This window comes from Heloderma suspectum, chromosome 1 (genome assembly GCF_057233095.1).
Source record: "Heloderma suspectum isolate Gila_16-S chromosome 1, 16-S_ref, whole genome shotgun sequence".
Lineage (NCBI taxonomy): Eukaryota > Metazoa > Chordata > Lepidosauria > Squamata > Helodermatidae > Heloderma > Heloderma suspectum.
Genome location: NC_139458.1, coordinates 172294340 through 172313601, shown reverse-complemented (window position 1 = coordinate 172313601; position 19262 = coordinate 172294340). Strand labels below are relative to the sequence as shown.

General features: G+C 38.4%; 1 protein-coding gene across 1 annotated transcript in view; it reads right to left on the bottom strand.

The window, feature by feature from the left end:
• Positions 1 to 19262, bottom strand: part of EPC2 (enhancer of polycomb 2) — a 62618-nt gene that overhangs the window by 10223 nt on the left and 33133 nt on the right. Inside the window, exons 2-10 of the mRNA XM_084810282.1 lie at positions 18274 to 18433; positions 14469 to 14614; positions 10172 to 10378; positions 8107 to 8255; positions 7631 to 7763; positions 5549 to 5740; positions 4899 to 4988; positions 3276 to 3421; positions 2793 to 3136 (exon numbers count right to left, since the gene is read on the bottom strand). Coding sequence (XP_084666408.1) covers positions 2793 to 3136; positions 3276 to 3421; positions 4899 to 4988; positions 5549 to 5740; positions 7631 to 7763; positions 8107 to 8255; positions 10172 to 10378; positions 14469 to 14614; positions 18274 to 18433 — 1567 coding nt within the window. The remainder of the gene's footprint in view (positions 1 to 2792; positions 3137 to 3275; positions 3422 to 4898; positions 4989 to 5548; positions 5741 to 7630; positions 7764 to 8106; positions 8256 to 10171; positions 10379 to 14468; positions 14615 to 18273; positions 18434 to 19262) is intronic.

Genomic DNA, 19262 nt, shown 5'->3' with positions numbered 1-19262 from the left:
TGTAAATCCCCAAATTTGGAGGCTTACAGGAGTGGCCATAGGATTGCGCTCTAAGAAATACTACAGCTGGATACTAATTATGACTATTTGTTGTCAGCTATCACATTTCCCCCTATCTGTCCCATTTTGCAAAACTTGCTTAATTTTTAGTTGGTTGGAAGCTGTCCCATTTTCCTGTGAGAGAGCACTGATCTAGTCATATTTTTAAATGAGGACCAATAGTATCAAGGCTATTTCTGCTCTTCCATTCAACATGGAGGGAATACTATTAGCATTTAAAGATAACGTAGAGAGCAACTGCGCAAGGGCTAAACTGCATTTGGGCCACATTCTGATTATGCAAAAAGGCTGCTAATTGCTTCCATGGATGTGTCCTCAATATTTAAAAAGTAACTCAAATTTAGTATGCTAAGAACTGGTGTGGTGCAGCAGTTAAGAGCCTGTATTGCCCCAGCTGTGGGCTGCTAAGAACTGGTGTGGTGCATCAGTTAAGAGCCTGTATTGCCCCGGCTGTGGGCTGCTAAGAACAGAGCCTGAGCTATCCCTGTCCCCAGCTTCAAATCTCGTAGCCAAGAACCCACTGGATGGCCTCATGTAAGCTATCATCTCTCAGACTCAGTACCCAACCTGTAATACGAGGTTAGTAATTCTGGCCTACCTTACAGGGACATTGTAGCGATTACTGTGAAAATTTTTCTGAAGCATTTGCCTTACAAAAACTGTTCCGCTGAATCCAGACTTAGGGCACAATCCTATGGCAGCTAGTCAGCGGCTAGACGGCCATAGGATATGTCGGTTTCTGGGAACCGACCTTTCCCCCCTCCCGCGCTGCCTCACAGGCAGCTCGGAACGGCCCCGCGCTCTGAAGAGGAGCACGGAGTGGTGAAAACGGGGCATTCCCGGGGGTGTGCCGGGGCGGGGAAGGCAGAAATGCCAATATGACACATCCAGCATGTTGTCTGGCAGCCACTTCCCCTGCTCCGCCTTCCCACAACTAGACAGCCAAAATCAGCTGTCTAGCTGCAAATGCAGGGTGGCTGAAGCGCAGAGTGGATGATCCCCTCTGCGCTTCTCCTGCCTTGCATTGGATAGGCGGTCGCCTCCGAGTTCAGAGGTGGCCACCTATCCCAGTAGGATTGCTCCATCCGTGATACGTAAGAGTAGACAGACTGAAATGAATGGGACTTAAGTCAAATCAACTATAACCAAGTCTGGATTCAACACAATGTAATCATCATTATTATTATTATTATGAAAGCTAATTTATGTTGATGTATTTTCAAGAGCAAGTTTTACAACATAAAACCAAGTGGATAACTACTTGTAGAGCATTTTTAGAAATTATTGTTCTGCTCTCAAGAGAGGTCTACTGAGTGCCTTGAAATTAATACAACATAATAGCACAGTCACTTGAATTAGACGGTTTGACCTGGTAAGGTGAGAAATAGTCGAACTACTAGAGCTGGGTCTGTTTTCAGTAAACGTGAAGAGAGGTTCTGACAGAAACATGGGATCAAAGCCCCACAAAAAAAAATTAGGTACCAAAGCATGTGTCTTTATCACTCTGCTATATATACAGGAATCATGGACCTGTTACTGCTGACATATTAAGCAACCAAGCCATTTTTGTCCACACTGCTTACAGAATGTATCAAGAATAGACAGGAAGCAACTGCTAAAAATTCAGGTCTTTAAAGTATTACTGAATTGCTGGGATATAGTGCATGTCACTCCTGCCCCATGGTAGATCTATTATCTCTGGGGGAAGACAGAAGAGAAGCAGCCCAGACCAGAGACCTCAAGCCATCACCTCATAAAGGGATTACCAATGGCCTGATATAGTTCTGCTTTTAAAAAAACCTATAACATTTTCAGTTGGTATTTTAAATTGTAAATTGCTTGACAGAAATAAATGTAATAAATAAAACCACAAGAGCTGAGAAAACCCATAGAATGGGCGAGTTCGGATGATCGGCACGGAAAACAACGCAGTGTCAGTTGTTTCCACTGCTCACATGACCGAATTACCTGTGCCACATTGCAGGTTGTCGTGTTGTCAGAAGCCGGTACAACCAATTCTGCAAAGCATAGGTTGTAGGATGGGTGAAAATGAACTATGCCCTCACCACTTTTGGAGAACATGGCAACACAGCGTGGATAATTAGGATCATCCCGGTCATGCAGGGGCAGGAGAAACTATCAATACTGTGTTGTTTCCCCTGCTGATCATCCAAACCTGGTCAATGTATCATGGGTTGAAGAATTCAGCTTCCTAAGAATCTCACGTGTTATTTCACAAACCAAAACACCAAACAAATTTCTAACTCCTACAATTACAAATATATGTTTGAATGTTTGTGAACAATGGCTGCTAAAATCTCAGAAACAAGATGGGAGGGCTGCATAAGTCTTGCATTTTTTTACATCTGTAGTACAGGTGCAGTCCAAGATATGAATGCAAATTCATTTACTACCCTCAGATGTGCTGGGTCTTACAGGGTGCCTTGGGTACTGCATTAATGATGTAGAACAGGGGTGGGCAACTTGTGGCCCTCGAGATGTTTTCGCCTACAATTTTAATCAGCCCTAGCCAGCATAACCAATGGTGAGCGATCAGGGGAATTTGATCTTATGTGACAAAAACGTGTAATGGAGGAAAGGATTTATTTCAAAATACAAAAAGTTCATAAACTGGTTTTTTTTTTTTTTTGCAACGACCCCACTCCCACCCCCCAACCAGACACATGCAAGAAATATGTATTTCAAGCTTAGCACTGCAAATCCTTTCCTACCTGATATGCCATTCTTGCTGGTGTTCAATAAAGCTACAGAAGGTGCAGAAACTCTTTTATTATTCACAGCCTGCCCTTGTTTCCTTGAGGTACATTCTTCATTATCACTGTCCTGTAAGTTTAGTAGCCTTGGTTGGAAACACTGTAGTCGACATGATCTGATATTGCTTAGAATTTCAGAAAGGGAAAGTCTATTTTCACAATGTTTATTGGAAGCATTGGTCCGTGAAAAATTAGAAGAAAAGTCTACATTTTGGGAAGAGCTTGAACAACTGTTTAGCATATCTGGGTCAATCTGTTTCAGGACAGGATCATGTTCTGTGGCTATCCGGTCCATCAATACCCTGTTTTTAAAAGAAAGAAAGAAAGAAAGAAAGAAAGAAAGAAAGAAAGAAAGGAAGAAAGAACATTAATACCGATATAAAATATTTGAGCTTAACTACCAACAAACGGGGTCAACAAAATGGGTTGAGGGGTTTTTACCTTCCACCCCTGCCAACTCGTCTTCTTGCAAACCCTATACATCTTCTTGGAACAGTAAGTGTTGTAAGGCAATGCCTATACCTTAGCTTATCCAATTCTGCCAGTTCTGTATTTTCATGAGAATAATTGTTTTGGTCCAAACGAGCCTGTAAAAGATAAGAATATATTTCTTTTAATTATTGAGATGGAAATAAATCACTGCATAGAACTATTAAGTAAAGCTCACACTATTATTATGGTTGCAAGCAGCATGACTTCCACAAAAAGATCAGACAAAATGAAGTGAAAGGTGAAACAACTATGTAACTATGCAACAACACATAAAAAGTTAACATCCTTCAAGTTGTTCACGGTAATCTCACCCACTCCTGTCTCCAAGGTAACTTTTTTTCTTGAATGTGATAGCTTTCTAGCCAGACACATAATTCTCTCCTCAAAAACGCATTCACTATTTTCAATGAAATCACAGATGAGCTGGCCATGTACTCAGTCTTTTATCCTCAGATGACTGTTGATCATGACATGTTTCCCCCCAAAGCTCTACTTAATAGTGAGAGTCAGCAATCAGTTAGCAATCAGCTGTTGCACCTCTAGAGTTAGATATATGGAAAAAATGCCATGGCAGTATTGGCTAAAATCTGAAGTATGTCTAATATGACATGTAAGTCAAGATGCTGGCCAGGCAAGTGAGACACATATTCGACTGGATTCATTACAGCATAGTAAAGTAGTAGTAAAATCGGGGGGGGGGGGGGAATTGTAGATGCAGCCATTTATAATGCTAGAGCCCTAAATCAAATTCAGGCACAATATGGGCATATGATTTGATTAGGGCCAACTGAGCAATTATAAAAAAACTACTACTGTAAGATTTTGCCTTTCTACCATATTGTATCTTGGAACAGTTAGTGCAGACAGTGTATGTCTACATGTTTAGTAGCCTAAGCTAGAAACACTGCAGATGACCTGACCTGATACTGCTTAGTATTTTAGAAAGCACAAAATTTAAAAGAAAAAACAGGGCAAAGTAGAAAGAAATGGGGAGGGAAATAATAATTTTGAGAGAGAAAAGATTCAATGTGTTTTGACCAAACATCTGTCTTGATCCAAATATCTAAAGGCACATCTTTTCCCGCATGGACCCTTAAGGTCATCTTCAGAGGCCCTTCTCTGGGTGCCCTCACCAAAGGAAGCCAGGTAGGTGGCTACAAGAGAGAGGGCCTTCTCAGTGGTGGCACCCCACTTATGGAATACACTCCCCAAAGAGGTTCACCTGGCACCGACACTGTTATGTTTTTGGCACCAGGCAAAGACCCTTCTTTTCTCCCAGGCATTTTAGAGATTTAGTTTCTAGGTATAAAGATTAAAAATCTTTAATCTAGTTCAAGGTTATTATAGTTGTTTTATCGATTCCTGTGCTGTTTATTGTTTCTTATATTGCATTTTATTCTTTTAAAATATTTGTATTGTATTTTATGTTTTTAACAGTGTTTTAAAATGGTATTTTAGTGTTTTAACTGGTTGTAATCCACCCAGAGAACATTACATTAGAAATGTAATAAATAAAGTATGTAACAAAAGAATGAAATAAAGAGGATGTCTTAGTAAAAGCATTATTCTTACAGCATAATACTGGCATCCTGCTCTTCTTCTGAAAGCACATGCTCCATCAGGATCATTTTCTTCTTCTGGTTCCGACACTGGTGAGGGTACCTAGCAACCAAATAGGTTTGGTTTTAAAAACATATTATTATACTAAATTATTATAGCTGATGAGTACTCCCCTTCCTCAGTTTTAGCACTTCACAACATTTTAAATCTGACTGAAATACAATTTAAAAAGTCAAAATAAATTCCATTAGCCACCATACAAGAAACAGGGAAACTAATTTTGTGAGTAAGGGAGCTGTAGAATTATTTTTCTCCAAATTAATCCCCCATATCCCACAATTAATGATCGTTTTGAAATAGAAGAGACTTTCCAAAACAGTTTGTGATATGTTGGGAGGGGTCAGCTGTCCAAAAATTCCACCACGCTCATCTAAGTCCTCTGTGCGACCCTAAGCAGCTCTTTGGATTCCAAGTCATTGTTAATTTATGGTCTGACATTCTAAGATACACCTATGGTAAAAAGGTGAAGAACTTATTTTTTAAAACTAAAAAAACTTCCTATTTTAAATTGCCTTTTTTTCTTCATTTCCCCCCCAATAAGCCAGAATTCTCCATTACATGCAAAAAGAGAATTACACGATAACTTGATTTATATTTATTACCTGCGGGAATTCATCTTCATCTGAACTGTGGAAGTCATATTGTTTGATATCACTTTTACTGATCACAGGCAAAGGCTCAGTAGTGGACTGCTGAGGATTTATTACACTTTCAGTTTTAGGCTTCTTTGGATACTTCTTCTTTTGACGGACAACATCAGACACTTCCTCTTTTATAGATGAATGGTGAGTATGCTGTTTGTACATAGTACATTGGGGGGGGGGGGAAATCCCCGACAAGTTTGTTAATAATTAGTTTTCATGAGACAAGTAAAAAATAGCTTATACCCACCTGGCACTATCATAGGTAAGCACTGTTCCTGAACAGGTTGTTAAAAATTACATTTATATAGTTCTGAACAAATATTACTTACAAAATGTAATATTCAACAATTCACACATATAATATTTAGTATCTTTTTAAAGTACCCAGTACATTTTTGAAAGGTTGGTCTAGTGCACGTTTTTTCTGCCCAAAAAAGTTCCTAAAAGTAACTTCAAAACATCTCATGCCTCCAACATCATAATTGTTAGCTTAGCGTATGCCATATTTCAATTACTGATTAAACTGACGATTTCCCGCAAAATGAAGACATTTAATCAAAATACAAAATCAAGGAGAGCTGAAGCAATCAATGAGTCCAGTACTTGGCAACATTAGAACTCAACGTGAGTATGAACCAAACACAAGAGTGATAGGTGCCTACAATATAATAACCACTAGATGTCATCGAAGTTAAATACAAAAGAGAAACATTTTAAGTAAATGTACTCTTCTTGATCTAAAATACTTGAAAAAAATGTTTTTTTTTAAGAACTATCTAAAGGTATTTACTGCAAATAATCCAGTTCTTAAAGCTCAGCAAGCACGAGTTTCTCTGAAGTAATTACAATTTCTGTCATTACAGTGGTTTGAAAATTGCATGGACAACTATTTCTTTACCAATATTAAGCAAATCATCAAATATCTAGCTTGTGCTGCAATACTGTTTAATTGGTTAATCAATATAATTAGGTAAAATAATTGCCAAAAGATCTTTAATCTGCTGATAGTTCTTGTAAAATGACTATAGGATAGACACAACTAATATTTAAAGGCAAAGCAATCCTTATGTTCTTGATGTCTTCGGATTACATCTAATGTAACACCAATGGAAAAAGTACAAGAGTCAGAGTTGCTTCATTACTGCTTGCATGTTCTGCTAGCTGTTGTGCAAGCACTAGCGGAACCACTAGCATCAGCAATACCTAACAAAATGAAGTCATACTGGGCAGGTTCATATTATCAAATAAGCCACGGTGGGCTGTGGTGTGGGCAGGCAGCCACTATGAACACTGAAGCCATGGCTTGTCATGTCATCTGAGCCCAGGCAGTAGGGATTGTGTGAGGGTTAAATAACCTTCGTATAACCCATGGCTTGTTCTAGGATTATGTGAGGGTTGTTTAAACCACCACCTGGGTTTGTACAACATGACAAACTGCAGCTGAGGCTTGAATTTTCAAAAACTGCCAGGCATGTGCCAGGGCTCACCGGGGCTTAAACAAGCTAGGGTGGGTTGTTGTGAACATGTGAACCGGGCAACTTGTGAATGTACCTGTGTAATGGTTTGTGCAAGCTGAAGAAAAGTATTGCATTTGACACCTGAAAAGGATGAAACGGGGTTTCCACAAGCAGTAGAAACTTTGCACATGAGGAATGAAACCACTGGATACAACCCTAGAAACCTTTCAATATCAGGTTATGGATGCAGCAAAGTCCAAAAACTGGTCACCTATACACCAGCTTTTTCGAACTAGTTGCATAATCTAAGAAGCACAACAAACCTTTCTAAGATTCCCAGATCAAGTACTACTGAAGTTCAAAATCCTAATACTAAAAACAGAATATAATTCATTGTATTTGTCTATTATCTGATGTATGTACAGCTTAGACAATGATTTTTTTTATTTTTGTTTTCTTCTACCAAAATAAACATAGCAAGATCTGAGAAAATAATTATTACTGTATGCCAAAGAGAATCTCCACGCTACATAGCAAGAGAAGATTTCCTGGCTTGAGGGAGATCAGTATGAAAGCCATTTACCTTAACTTTACATTCTTGAACTTTGTGGTGATTTCCATTATGAAGAGCTGCTGGAGTGGTATTCATCTCTTTTTCAGTTGTATTAAGTTTGACTTCATTAAGTATTTCACCTCCATAATCACCCAAATGATATCTTAAAGAGAGAAAAAAACTTGCTAATAATTGACGTAATACTTTAAATGTGCCAAGTGCTTCAAAATCTTTTTGTATTCTCAGAAACCCTGAAAGGCAGGTCACCCTTATTCCTGTTTTACAAATGGAGAACAGGGGATGATGGAGAATAACTTGCTCAAGGCCACTCACTGAATTTATGGCTGATACAGGATAGGGCACCAGGTCTGCATAGTGCAATATCCTATCAAATGTATTGTATTTGCTAATAAAGGCCAGTACACATTTCAGCTAAAACATGGTATTATCTGGAATACAGGCTTAACCTCTTTGATAAGAATGGTTAACTTGGATGAAAGTGTTACCTTTTTTCCACAACTTCTAATGTCAAATGTAACAACTCTCGTTTTGTTTTCTCTCGTCTCTTAATCATCTCTAAAATAGTTATGGCTCTACTGAACTCCCTTCTTAATTTCAGCATCTTCTCATAAGAGGCTTCATCATTCTTTCGATTCTGTTAGAAACAAATATTTAAGTAAAAAGCGTATCTAGAAGATGTAGTCAGACTGAGTTTAAACAAATGTATTGTATGTATATTTTAGCCATGAATATTTAGGGTTAGAGCCAAAGTTCAAGAAGAATTCTGCTTGTGCAATGGGCTTTCCTTCCCCTTCTTCCCCATGCACCCAAAAATCTGCTCAAAGGTCAGGCGGCCCTCCAGAATACTATGGGATGGGAATAATAGGGTTGTAGCAGGACAGAGAACTTGGCAGAGTTCAGAGGGGGCACTTTGTGTGAATTTTGGTGTATTAAACCAGTACATAAACATAAATAATTTACTCTTAGGTGAATATTAAATCTGTCTATATATGGGTATGGTTCTTCATGAGGAAAACGGATTGCCACTTTTTTATGGCTAAATATAGTACCTGCCATAGATACAAGTTGCAGCAGAAAAATAGTTCTAGTATGTGGAAGGAAAACAATAAAGAATCCTATAGACAACTGTAGTTTAAAAAAAAAAACCAGTGTACGTGAATATGCACACATATATGTGTGAGTGTTTGTGTGTAGCATCTTATGAATTTGAGTCAGCAAAAGCTTATGCTACAATAAATCTAATTTACGGTGCCACAAGATTTTTTTTAAGTGTTTTTGCTGTAACTACTAACACAGCTATCCCTCTGGAAGTTGTATGAGTAGAATGTGTATCTGGGTAGAATGTGCATGCACACATTGGGTTGGAGCCAGATTTTAGTGCATAGAACTGGGCTGGGGGAAGCAGATTTTCCCAATACCTCTCCCCAAGGCAGCTCCTTCAAATACTACACTGAGCTATACAGGTCAAGAAAACCTGTTGAACAGGGTGATCTGTGTGTGTGTGTGTGTGTGTGTGTGTGTGTCCCAAAAATCAGGTGGAGGCACCTTCTGAGAGCAGAGCCCTTCCTCCCACAGAAGGGCCTCCAAAAGCTCACGACACAATAAACTGATCTGTATGTAGAAGCAGACACAAAATACTGTGGCACCTTCGAAACCATCAGTTGTATCCAAACACACACAATGGATCTTTCCTGACCCACTGCAGCCCCTGCATCATCTGGAAACCTTGGGGGATTGCAGTGGGAAGATGGAATCCCCTCAAGTCAGGTGGAGGAACCTTGCAGCTCCCACTGAATCCCCTGTGATGCAGACCACACTGTTCAGGAGGCTCTGAGTGACTTTTGGGTGCAAGAAGCTGTAGGGAGAAGGTGGGAATGGGAAATATCCCTGCACAAGTGGCAATGAGTTTTCTATGAATGCCATTATTTATTTACTTGGCATATTTATAGCCCACTTTTCATCATGAAACAGGTTCCCAAAGTGGATGTCAATCTAATAAAAACAAGCTATACAAAAAAAAAACCCAGTAAAGTAAAACTCAAAATCATAAAAGCAGTGAAAATATAAACAGCAAAAATATAATGAGCAAACAGAAACAGAATAAAATCATTCAGAATTGTGCAATCAAACCAACCAAAATGCCTGAGCAAATAATCTTTACCTGCACCTGAAACTTAGGTGCAGGTAAAGAAGGAACAGAACCACTGAAGTGTGATATGCCTGATATCCAACTCAACCAACTCAATCCAAAAGGATGCCACAGTTGATGATACCGAAAGCCACTGAAAGGTCCAGGAAAATTAGCAGGCTTGAATTTTCCTTGCCAAAGAACAGACCGGGTGGCCAAGACAGTTTTAGCACCAAATGAAGGCTTGATAGATTACATCCAAATCTGAATGCATACTGCATTATTGATAGCTATTGTACTCCAAGAATCAGAAAGAGAATTCAATTATATTCCTATGAACTTTATTGATCAATCTCTTTTATTCTAAATTTAGGTAAACAGATGTTCTAAAGGGGGGAAAACTTCAAAATTCGGATGGTTACCTTTCTAGTCTGCATTTTCTCAGTTCTCCTCCGAAAAGCCACATATGGATCATTATTGGTAGAGCCATCTCTTTTTTCTTGTTTGATTTGGGGGATGAGGGAAGGACCTCTGCAGTTCTTACGTTTTCTTACCCAGTAGTCATAGACAGCCTTAATAAGATAATCGTCCTCATTTAGCAGCAACTTAGCTTCTTGAAGTGTTACAAGCTGAAAAAGACATACAAATATGTGTTAGATTAACAAGGAAGATTTTAATAATTGTCCTTCACAATAATCCAAGATGAGTATTTTTCAGAGAAGATGTACTAACTATATAAAAACACAGAATGTGTTGGTTATTAGAACTTTTGTTTCTTCATATGATTAGTATCGCCAAGGGTAAAGAAAATAATGTGGTATATACTATTGAGCACAAAGTGAAACATAGCAGCTACCAAAAATGCATAACAAGATTATATATCTGACATTTTATGATGTAATACCTCCTTTTAAAAAATGCAGTTCTTCACTGTCTGAATTACAGTACCCGAGTCCTTTTCTTCCTCTGCAGCAACACATCTTGACCTTAGGTACATGTTAAATTTCTACAATGTTTCCAGCAATAGAAATTAGGAGTTTCAAGTTGATATCAGTTGACAGAAAACAAATATATTTACTACCTCAACAAAACTTATCTTTGCTAAATGATTAAGGACTAAAATTCCAAGATGTAGCCTACAATTATGTGCCAAAATAATTGTGTATTTTTTCTTTTTCTCCTCAGTTTCAGAGAGGCAGCTCTATCAGGTTTTAAATCAGGATGTAAAATGAGTGCCCACAGATTTCTTGTATTACAAAGAAAGTTGCCTTCAAAAGATATTCTGCAATTTCATGGATGCCTTTTGAGGGATTTTATATGTAGTTCTCAGACCTATAGGTTTTTGGACACTGTACTGTTAAAATTGGGGAAAAACAAACTGGAAAGCGACAATTTTTCATCTTTACTTAGATGTATTACTGCACTTTTAAGGCTGAAGTATCTAGACTGCTAAGCTTAATTCCTTGACACATAATGACTGTAAGAGTAGTAATGATTAGATTCTGGTGAGACTAAGTGAAAAAAACAAACCTGGGGGGGGGGGATTTATTATCATGGAACATGACAGAGAACAAAGCTGAAGAAAGTAGTAGCTTCCAAAAAGTTTTCCCTTATAGCCAAAATGAGGATATCACCATCCAGTGGCCTGATCTAACTAAAATCTTACAACTAACCTGCCTCATTTATTTTAATGGGACTTGAATATAACTTACTTTAGTTGGACTGGAAAAAGTGACTTTAGAGAAACACTATAATCCTTCAAACCACAGTACCTAGCAATATTAAGTCTTTATAAAAGCTACCTTATCTATCCCAAAACTGGAATTTCTGAAACAGTGTGAACATGCTGAATACTACTCACATTCCTGCTACCCCAATAGCTTCCAACTGTTGGACTTTGTAATCTTAGTGTTTCCAGAGATACAAGTCTTGGGTAAAGTAAAAGAATTTGACTTTCACACTGTGCATCCTTTTATTTATCGTTTTTCTCTTGCCAAGTATCATGCGATATCAACTATATACTCTGAAAAGCTGAGAAATAAGATTCCTCTTATATGTAAAACATGTTGTATGGGTGGCGTGATGAACTGGTTCTTAAAATCTGACAGGTTCATTGGTTTCAGGCACATATGACTACAAGGCCAGCTGTATTATAATATCAGAATTCCTTCAATTGTTGTTATTATTTTTAGAAACACAAAAAGTATGACTTAAAATCCAACAGACATCAACTAAACAGCATAGCCTCTTCATGAGCAATTTCTTCCTACTTCTGCTCGTATACCTATAAATGTAAGGTTCCTTTTTTGTACAGTTACACATTTGCTCTAGACAACTTGCTTGAGCTCTGTTGTACTTGTAACCACAAACTACCATTTCTTTCAAATGAAAACCAATCAGTTTAATAAAGGTAATTAAGTAGTTGGAAGTAAGTTTTCAGCCCATTGTAATTTACTAGCACCTGCACATAAATTATTACTGATCGTCAACTACTTTCTGTATCTGAAATGGACTTTATTTTTCCAGTTTCAGATGTTAGAATGCTTATTCTTCATCCTAAAGGAAACTTGCATATGCCCTGCTCTTCCAGTACCCGAGAACAGAAGACTATTTATCGCAGTCAAAATGAACCAGTACGTTCAGTGCACACTTATAAATTGTTTCATGCTCTTACTTCCATGTTTCTGGGTCTCATTTTCAGCACAAATGTCATCAACTAGGGATTTCGGTTTTATTATTATTTGAAGAGTGTCTAAAGTTTACACTACTTAGTTTCTTACTTATACTAAGGTAGAAGGTGTTGGAAAAAATTACCATATGATTTCTATGGTCCAGTCCCCTCTTCCAGAAGCAAAGTGATTCCAACAACATTTATGACAGAATTTACTCTTTAACAAGAGCTTTTCTAAATTATATTTAGTCAGTAAAATTGAAACATTTGCCAAAACGAAGACCATTTCCTACTTAGAGGGCTAGGATTTGAATGCAAGAAAGGGCTTCAAAATCTTGCAATTCTTTGATGGCTTTAAACAAACCATTTTTCCAAATTGTTAAGACCATATAACAGAACAGCAGTTGGTACTTCAAAAAGATGAAGTGCCTTCTTATTAAGCTTGTTCACTTTATACATCTCAAAAACAGTTTTAGAACTACTGAAGAATAAATACGCAAATACAGAATAATTCCTCAAAAATGGATGAAACTGTAAGCCACCTTAAAGTTGATACGGTGAGGTTCAGGTGATCTCAAAGTGCTAAATTATAGTTATGTTATATGAATTAATGAGAACAGGGGACTGAACGATTTCCCAGATCAGAAAGGAGGTTTGGAAAGCATACAATTGATACTGACAATATAAGAAATGTAAATTTATAGTGACCATGGGCACAATCCTATGGGGATAGGTGGCTGCCTCTGAACTCGGAGGCGACTACGTATCCAATGGAGGGCAGGAGAAGCGCGGAGGGCATTGTCCCCGCCATGCTTCAGCCACCTTGCATTTGCGGCTGGACAGCTAATTTCAGCTGTCTAGCTGCAGGAAGGCGGAGCAAGGGAAGCGGTGGCCGGACAACACATAGGATGTGTCGTACCAGCATTTCCGCCTTCCCTGCCCCGCAATGCCCCGTTTTCCCTGCTCCACGCTCCTCTTCTGAGCATGGCGCACTGGGCCATTCCAAGCTGCCTGCAAGGCAGCACAGGAGGGGTGAAGATTGGTTCTCCAGGACCTGACCTCGGAGCGTAGGCTCTGAGGTCGGTTCCTGGAAACCAACATATCCTATGGCTGTCTAGCCGCTGACTAGAGGCCATAGCACTGCTCCCTCCATTATAATGTGAACTAAAGTTTTCTGGGGGGTTTTAAAGAAGAAAAGCAAGTAACTATTTTACCTTGACAAAAGGCATTATATGTCCCTTTCTGTAACAGTACAGTCAGTAAATTCCAGTTAACAATTCTTTTCTGAACTGGATTTTGCATCTGGCACGACTCAAGCAATCCACAAACTATGTAGATACTGTCTAAGGGTCACGCTGGCTAAATCTCTTTAAGTAATTTGATTTCTATGCAGATGTTCCTGTTTAAGTGGCTTATATTTCTAAGGGGGGGAATGAGGAGTAGAATGCTCTTTACCCCAGCTTTATAATTTGGCACTTGGCCAGTTGTGAAAATAGCTGCCCACAAACCATCATGTAAGTCCTCAGTGTATTCATAACTGCTGCATCAGAAGCAGGGATACAGCAGTTTCCATCGCTGCATGCCCATCATCCATTCTTATAGCCTCAAAGAGCTACCACCTAGTGTAGCAAGCAGCTCTAAAATGGGAGTTAAGTTTACACTCAAAGTTCCATGCAATAGTAGTCGAGAGGCACACATGGCCTTATCCCCACTGCTTCCTGGCAAGGGGAAGAGGACTCGCAGCAGGGGAGAAAGCAATTCTACAGGAAAGTAAACAGTAGTAGACAACTACTCCCTGAGAGGTTATCAGCAGGTTTATTCATTTACTTCTACTTTGCCTATTAAAAAAAATATTAGTTAGCAGGACTCTTCACGAAGATATGCCACGACATTTTGTCTTTGAGGCTGCATGCCTTTCATTCCTGGCTTTGGCCTTAAAGCATTACTAATGAGATGTAAATAAAGACATTCACATTTAAGAAATCTTATCAAAATTCAACTTTATTAGCAAAATCTGCAGAATTTTTTTTATTGGGAAAGCATAATACCTGATTAGAACTAGCTTTTTCAAGCCTGTCTATCATAATTTCAAACTGCAGTGGTTTGATTTCCATCTTCCGATTGAGCCTATTTAATAACGTCTCATCTTCTGAGTCCATATCATAATCAGGTTGCTCATTGTCCAGATTGAAGGCTGAAACACAAAGGAAATAAAATTAAAATGCCATGCTAAAATGGACAGATATATATGAACATCAGTCAGCTGGAAAGAAATACAATGTCAACTAGGCTTTGCTCCCAAAAGACAAAACTGGTTTACTAGCAAGTTGCCTCCTCTTCAACCGCCACCATAGAAAATCAAGATCAGTGTGCCACAAAGCACAGAGCATCTGCACTATTGAAAGACACCTACAGAAAATATGGCTACAGATTATTCAAGCAAGTGAACACACTATACTACATCCTACAAAGGAAGGGAAAATCATATTTTGGCTACTCAAGAAACAAGCTATGGAGCATGGCACAACCTGAAACAATTTCCCCCTAATAAAAGAGGTAAGTTTTCCTTGGCCCTACCACACAATAGGTGGTGAGACATTATATCTTAATGCCATAAAACACTCAGTAAACTAATGGTAGCTGGACAGCGTAATGAAATTCACAAGCCCAACTCCTGACCTCCCCACAATTTTAACCAAATCACACACCCCCCCCCAAGCAGAGGTGGGAAACTTATGGCCCTCCAGATGGGAGTTGTAGACCAAAACTTCTGGAGAGCCACAAGTTGTTTAGCCTTGCTCTAGAGCCATCTAAAAAATGTAGGTGGACCCATTCACTGTAATGTGAACAGTGCCAATTCAAATTGTATTTACCAAAGCCAATTCAATTTGTAGCAAAACAAGAGTAGATATTTAGAAAGTTTTTCTAACCTCACGGAATAGCTGGATAATGGTATAAACAGGATGTGGAATTTCCCTTCTATGACAGTTCTCCCCCCTCCCACCGCCCTTTTTAAGGCTAGATTAGCACCTTTAAACACACGCACACACACTTGTATCCTGCCCTATACCATTAAGATCTCAGGGTGGCATACAGATAAAATAATTGTAAACAGTATAAAACAATAATTAATTTAAACAGCTAAAAACAAATTAAACTATTAAACAAAGTAATACCAATTAAAATCTAAAACCTTAAAACAGTTAAAACGGTGTGCTACTTTAGGGAATGTGTTTAGCCCTCAAAAGCTTTGGTAAAAAGCCACGTTTTTACTTGGCGCTGAAATGAAACCAATGTTGTGCCAATCAGGCCTCGAAGGGGAGGGCATTCCAAAACCGGGGTGCCACAGCAGAGAAGGCCCTCTTCCATGGCTCACCATAGCGTATGTCTTGCACTGGTGGGATGCAGAGGAGGGCCCCTCCAACAGATCTCAGTCCTCTAGCAGGTATATATAGGGAGAGGCGCGCCCTCAAATATCGAGGTACCAAGCCTATGATTTAATGCTAGGAGATCTGTCCCTCCAGAAGCCTGAATGAGGTAACAGTCAAGGCCACTCTCAATTCTATGAAGATACTTTTCTTTAGTAACAAATGTATTATCTCATACACAGATTACAGTATGCTAGCCCCTCAAACCATGCACTTGTCCAGAACTGTTGAATATCTTGCAACGAACTAGCAGTCCATGCAATTTTGAAGATATAAAAGAGAGCTAAAGACAAACAATATGACAGAGACAAAAATCCAGAATGACAAATAAGCAATAGTTAAGACAGGATCTTGATGCACATTCAAACATAAGGTGTTACTCAGTGGAATAATTTGTATACAAAGACAGACTTGCTCTCTGGGCATATGTACATTCTACAAAGTGCCACCTTGTTCAAAAAAAAATTATTCCCTGATGAGGAAATGAGGCTTGAAATATGTAGTGGAATTCCTTCATAACGATTCTTTTCATCACTGTGAATTTTTTACCTTTTGCCATTGTGTCACTGACAATCACTTTCTGCCTTCAGGGATGCTCACTAGGAAAGTACTCCAATCAGTGATATGGAGCAAAATTTTCCTTTGTTTTTTTCTGTGGAAAATTCTCAATTTCAGACGTTCACTAGTAACATCTAGTAAAATGTGTATGCGCCAATTGCAAATACAGCACTAGTCAAACTTGGCAGTTTCAAAGTTGTAATTAATGTTTTTCAGGTGATTATCCCTAGCATACATATATGCCATTGAGACATATGTCTCAAAGTGAAATGGAACGAACAAATAGTGACAGCAAACTGAAGGTGGCTCAACAACCTTAGTGAAGAGAGCTGAACTCTGTTGAAATAGATGAGTGGTTGTCAGTATATCAAGCACATTTCTTTGGGTTGCTAAAATTAATTAGCGACCCAGTTTGCACGTAACTGCAGCACATCATGGGTTAATTAGCCCACAATTTGCTGGGTTGCATGCCACATGTGGGCTGCTCTCATTTTGCATAATCACAGATTGGCCTGATCATAGGTTGCTGTGACATGTGAAGCTGGACACTATGGGTTGTTATGGGCTAACGTATTGTTCATATGATTAACCTGTGACTTATGTGTCAACAGTTTTCAATACTTTTGTTTTTTTCTTAAATTTAAACTATGTAAGGGAAGTGCATGGTAACTGTCTTCAAATTTTTACAAGTATTCCAATAATTTTTTTTTTACATAATATAACATTTAAATAACATTAAGTATTTTAATTTGTTCCCTCAAGTATTTCAGGTCATGTACGTGTGTACTGGGACAAAAAATTAACATGGGTACTTTTTTTTCGTTGCTACTTAATAAATACAAGTAAAATAAACATGCTAAATTGGATCTCTCTAGCTAGGGCATCAGAACATATTCTGATGCAACAATAGCAAGCCAATCTCCTGGGAAGCTCACAGAAAGGGCATAATGAAAACTGCTATTATGTTCATCCCCCCCAGCTGGCAATCAGAGATATACTGCCTCTAAATAAGGAAGTTCAATTTTAACTATCATGCTTAATAGCATGACAACACTCATCCTCAACAGATTTTTCTAATCACAAGCACAATAGCATACACTGAAGAACACAGACCTCTTTCTTTGGGGAAATGGGGCTCAATCTAGATACACTCTTTGCTCCCACTAAGGGAGAAGGTTTGGATTCAGGCCTCCCACTTTTCTCAGATGGATGGCTAGCAGTATCAAAGTTGACAGTAACACACACAGGATGATACAATTAAAAAAAAACCTACAGCAGAGCAACAAAAAGTGCCAGCACTAGAACAGATTTTAGATATCTAAAAGACCTAGGCAAATAAAAAGGTCTTTATATGGTGCTGAAAAATGATCAGATATATTGCCAGTGAACTTCCTTGGGGAGAGCATTCCAGAGCCAAGGTCCAACAACAAAAAGGACAATATCCCTAGTTCCCATCTGTCTCACTGCTGAAAACAGGAGACCTGAAAAAGGACCAAAGAAGGACTCAGGCAGGTTACACTAGACATCTGTCTGGACCTGGCTAGCATCAATAGCAAATAGCAATTTTCTGAATAGCAGAAAATATTTTTGCACTTTTCAGTGTACCGTAGCACTTTTGCCCTCAGCAATAAGCAACCAAACTGTTTCTATCATTATGTGAAATATATAACAGCCTTCTTGAATCTCATCTTCAAAACAAATATAGAAGACTGCCCTTCTCCCAAACTATCTTTCTACATCTCTCAAAAAGTTAGAAAACTTCAGGTTGAAGAATGTAATGAAAGTACAGCAGCGTATATTTTCTCAGCAGCCACTCAAGTGGCTTTAACAGTTAATGCAAAATAGAAAGTAGTACCAATGAACTTACGTTGAATATGAATGAACTGTTTTGGCTGTTTAAACTCTCCTTTGTATAGGCGACTGTAATAGTTGACGTTGCTTTCTGCTTCAGGAACTGGAATAACCATGTTCTCTTTCTTTTCTCTGAAGACTTGCTGTGCTGAGATAGCTCTTTGCAAATGGTGTTCCTAAAAAGAGGAAGGTAATCGTTTATAAGTCATTACTGTACTATGGAAAAACAGCTAGCATATTTTTCTAACAGCAACGAACATCCTTCTTCACCATGCTGAAAATTATTAAGATTTGGAGAACACTTGATTTCAAGATAGTGGGATATTTCAATAGACAAAGAAACACTGCTTCTCCTTAAAATTATAAAGCTAATTTTTATTAAGCCGTGATATATTCCAAAGAAAGTCTTGCCTGGCCTTGCTTCACTGAAGCAACAGGTTACAGTGAAAAAAAAACATACAACTTTAGAAAATGCTAGTTCTAATCTCCCAGCTGCCTTGCCAAGTAAGAGTATCCTCCAGGCAACAGGCTGGAAAGCTTTATAGAAACTGTCCCCATACCCCCTTCTTTAAAACCACAAATGAATAATATAAGTACGTGTGGGCAGGCAGACTGGTAAACATCTTTGTGGGCTAAGTACTCTGATTTTTTTTTTAACATGGCAGCTGTAGTGAGAAGATATTTGGCAAAGAAAAGGGGAAGATATTTTATGAATACTTTCTAGATGTGTGAAGGATGGGCAGAACAGAGACTTCTGCTCACTTTCCACAAAACAACCGAAAAAGATCAAATCAGACATATGCTAACAGTTAAAAGGATTGAAAAAAAACTTGCAGAACTTAGAACTTAATCAGCATGCCAAGCATCACAACTGACTACGTTTTTAAAATCTACAATGAGGATCAGATCTCTCTCTTTATATAGAACACAAAGATTCCAGTTCAGTTTTAAGGAAAATTAAACTAACTATATTAATTCCAAAGTTTACTTTAAAACTGATTACAT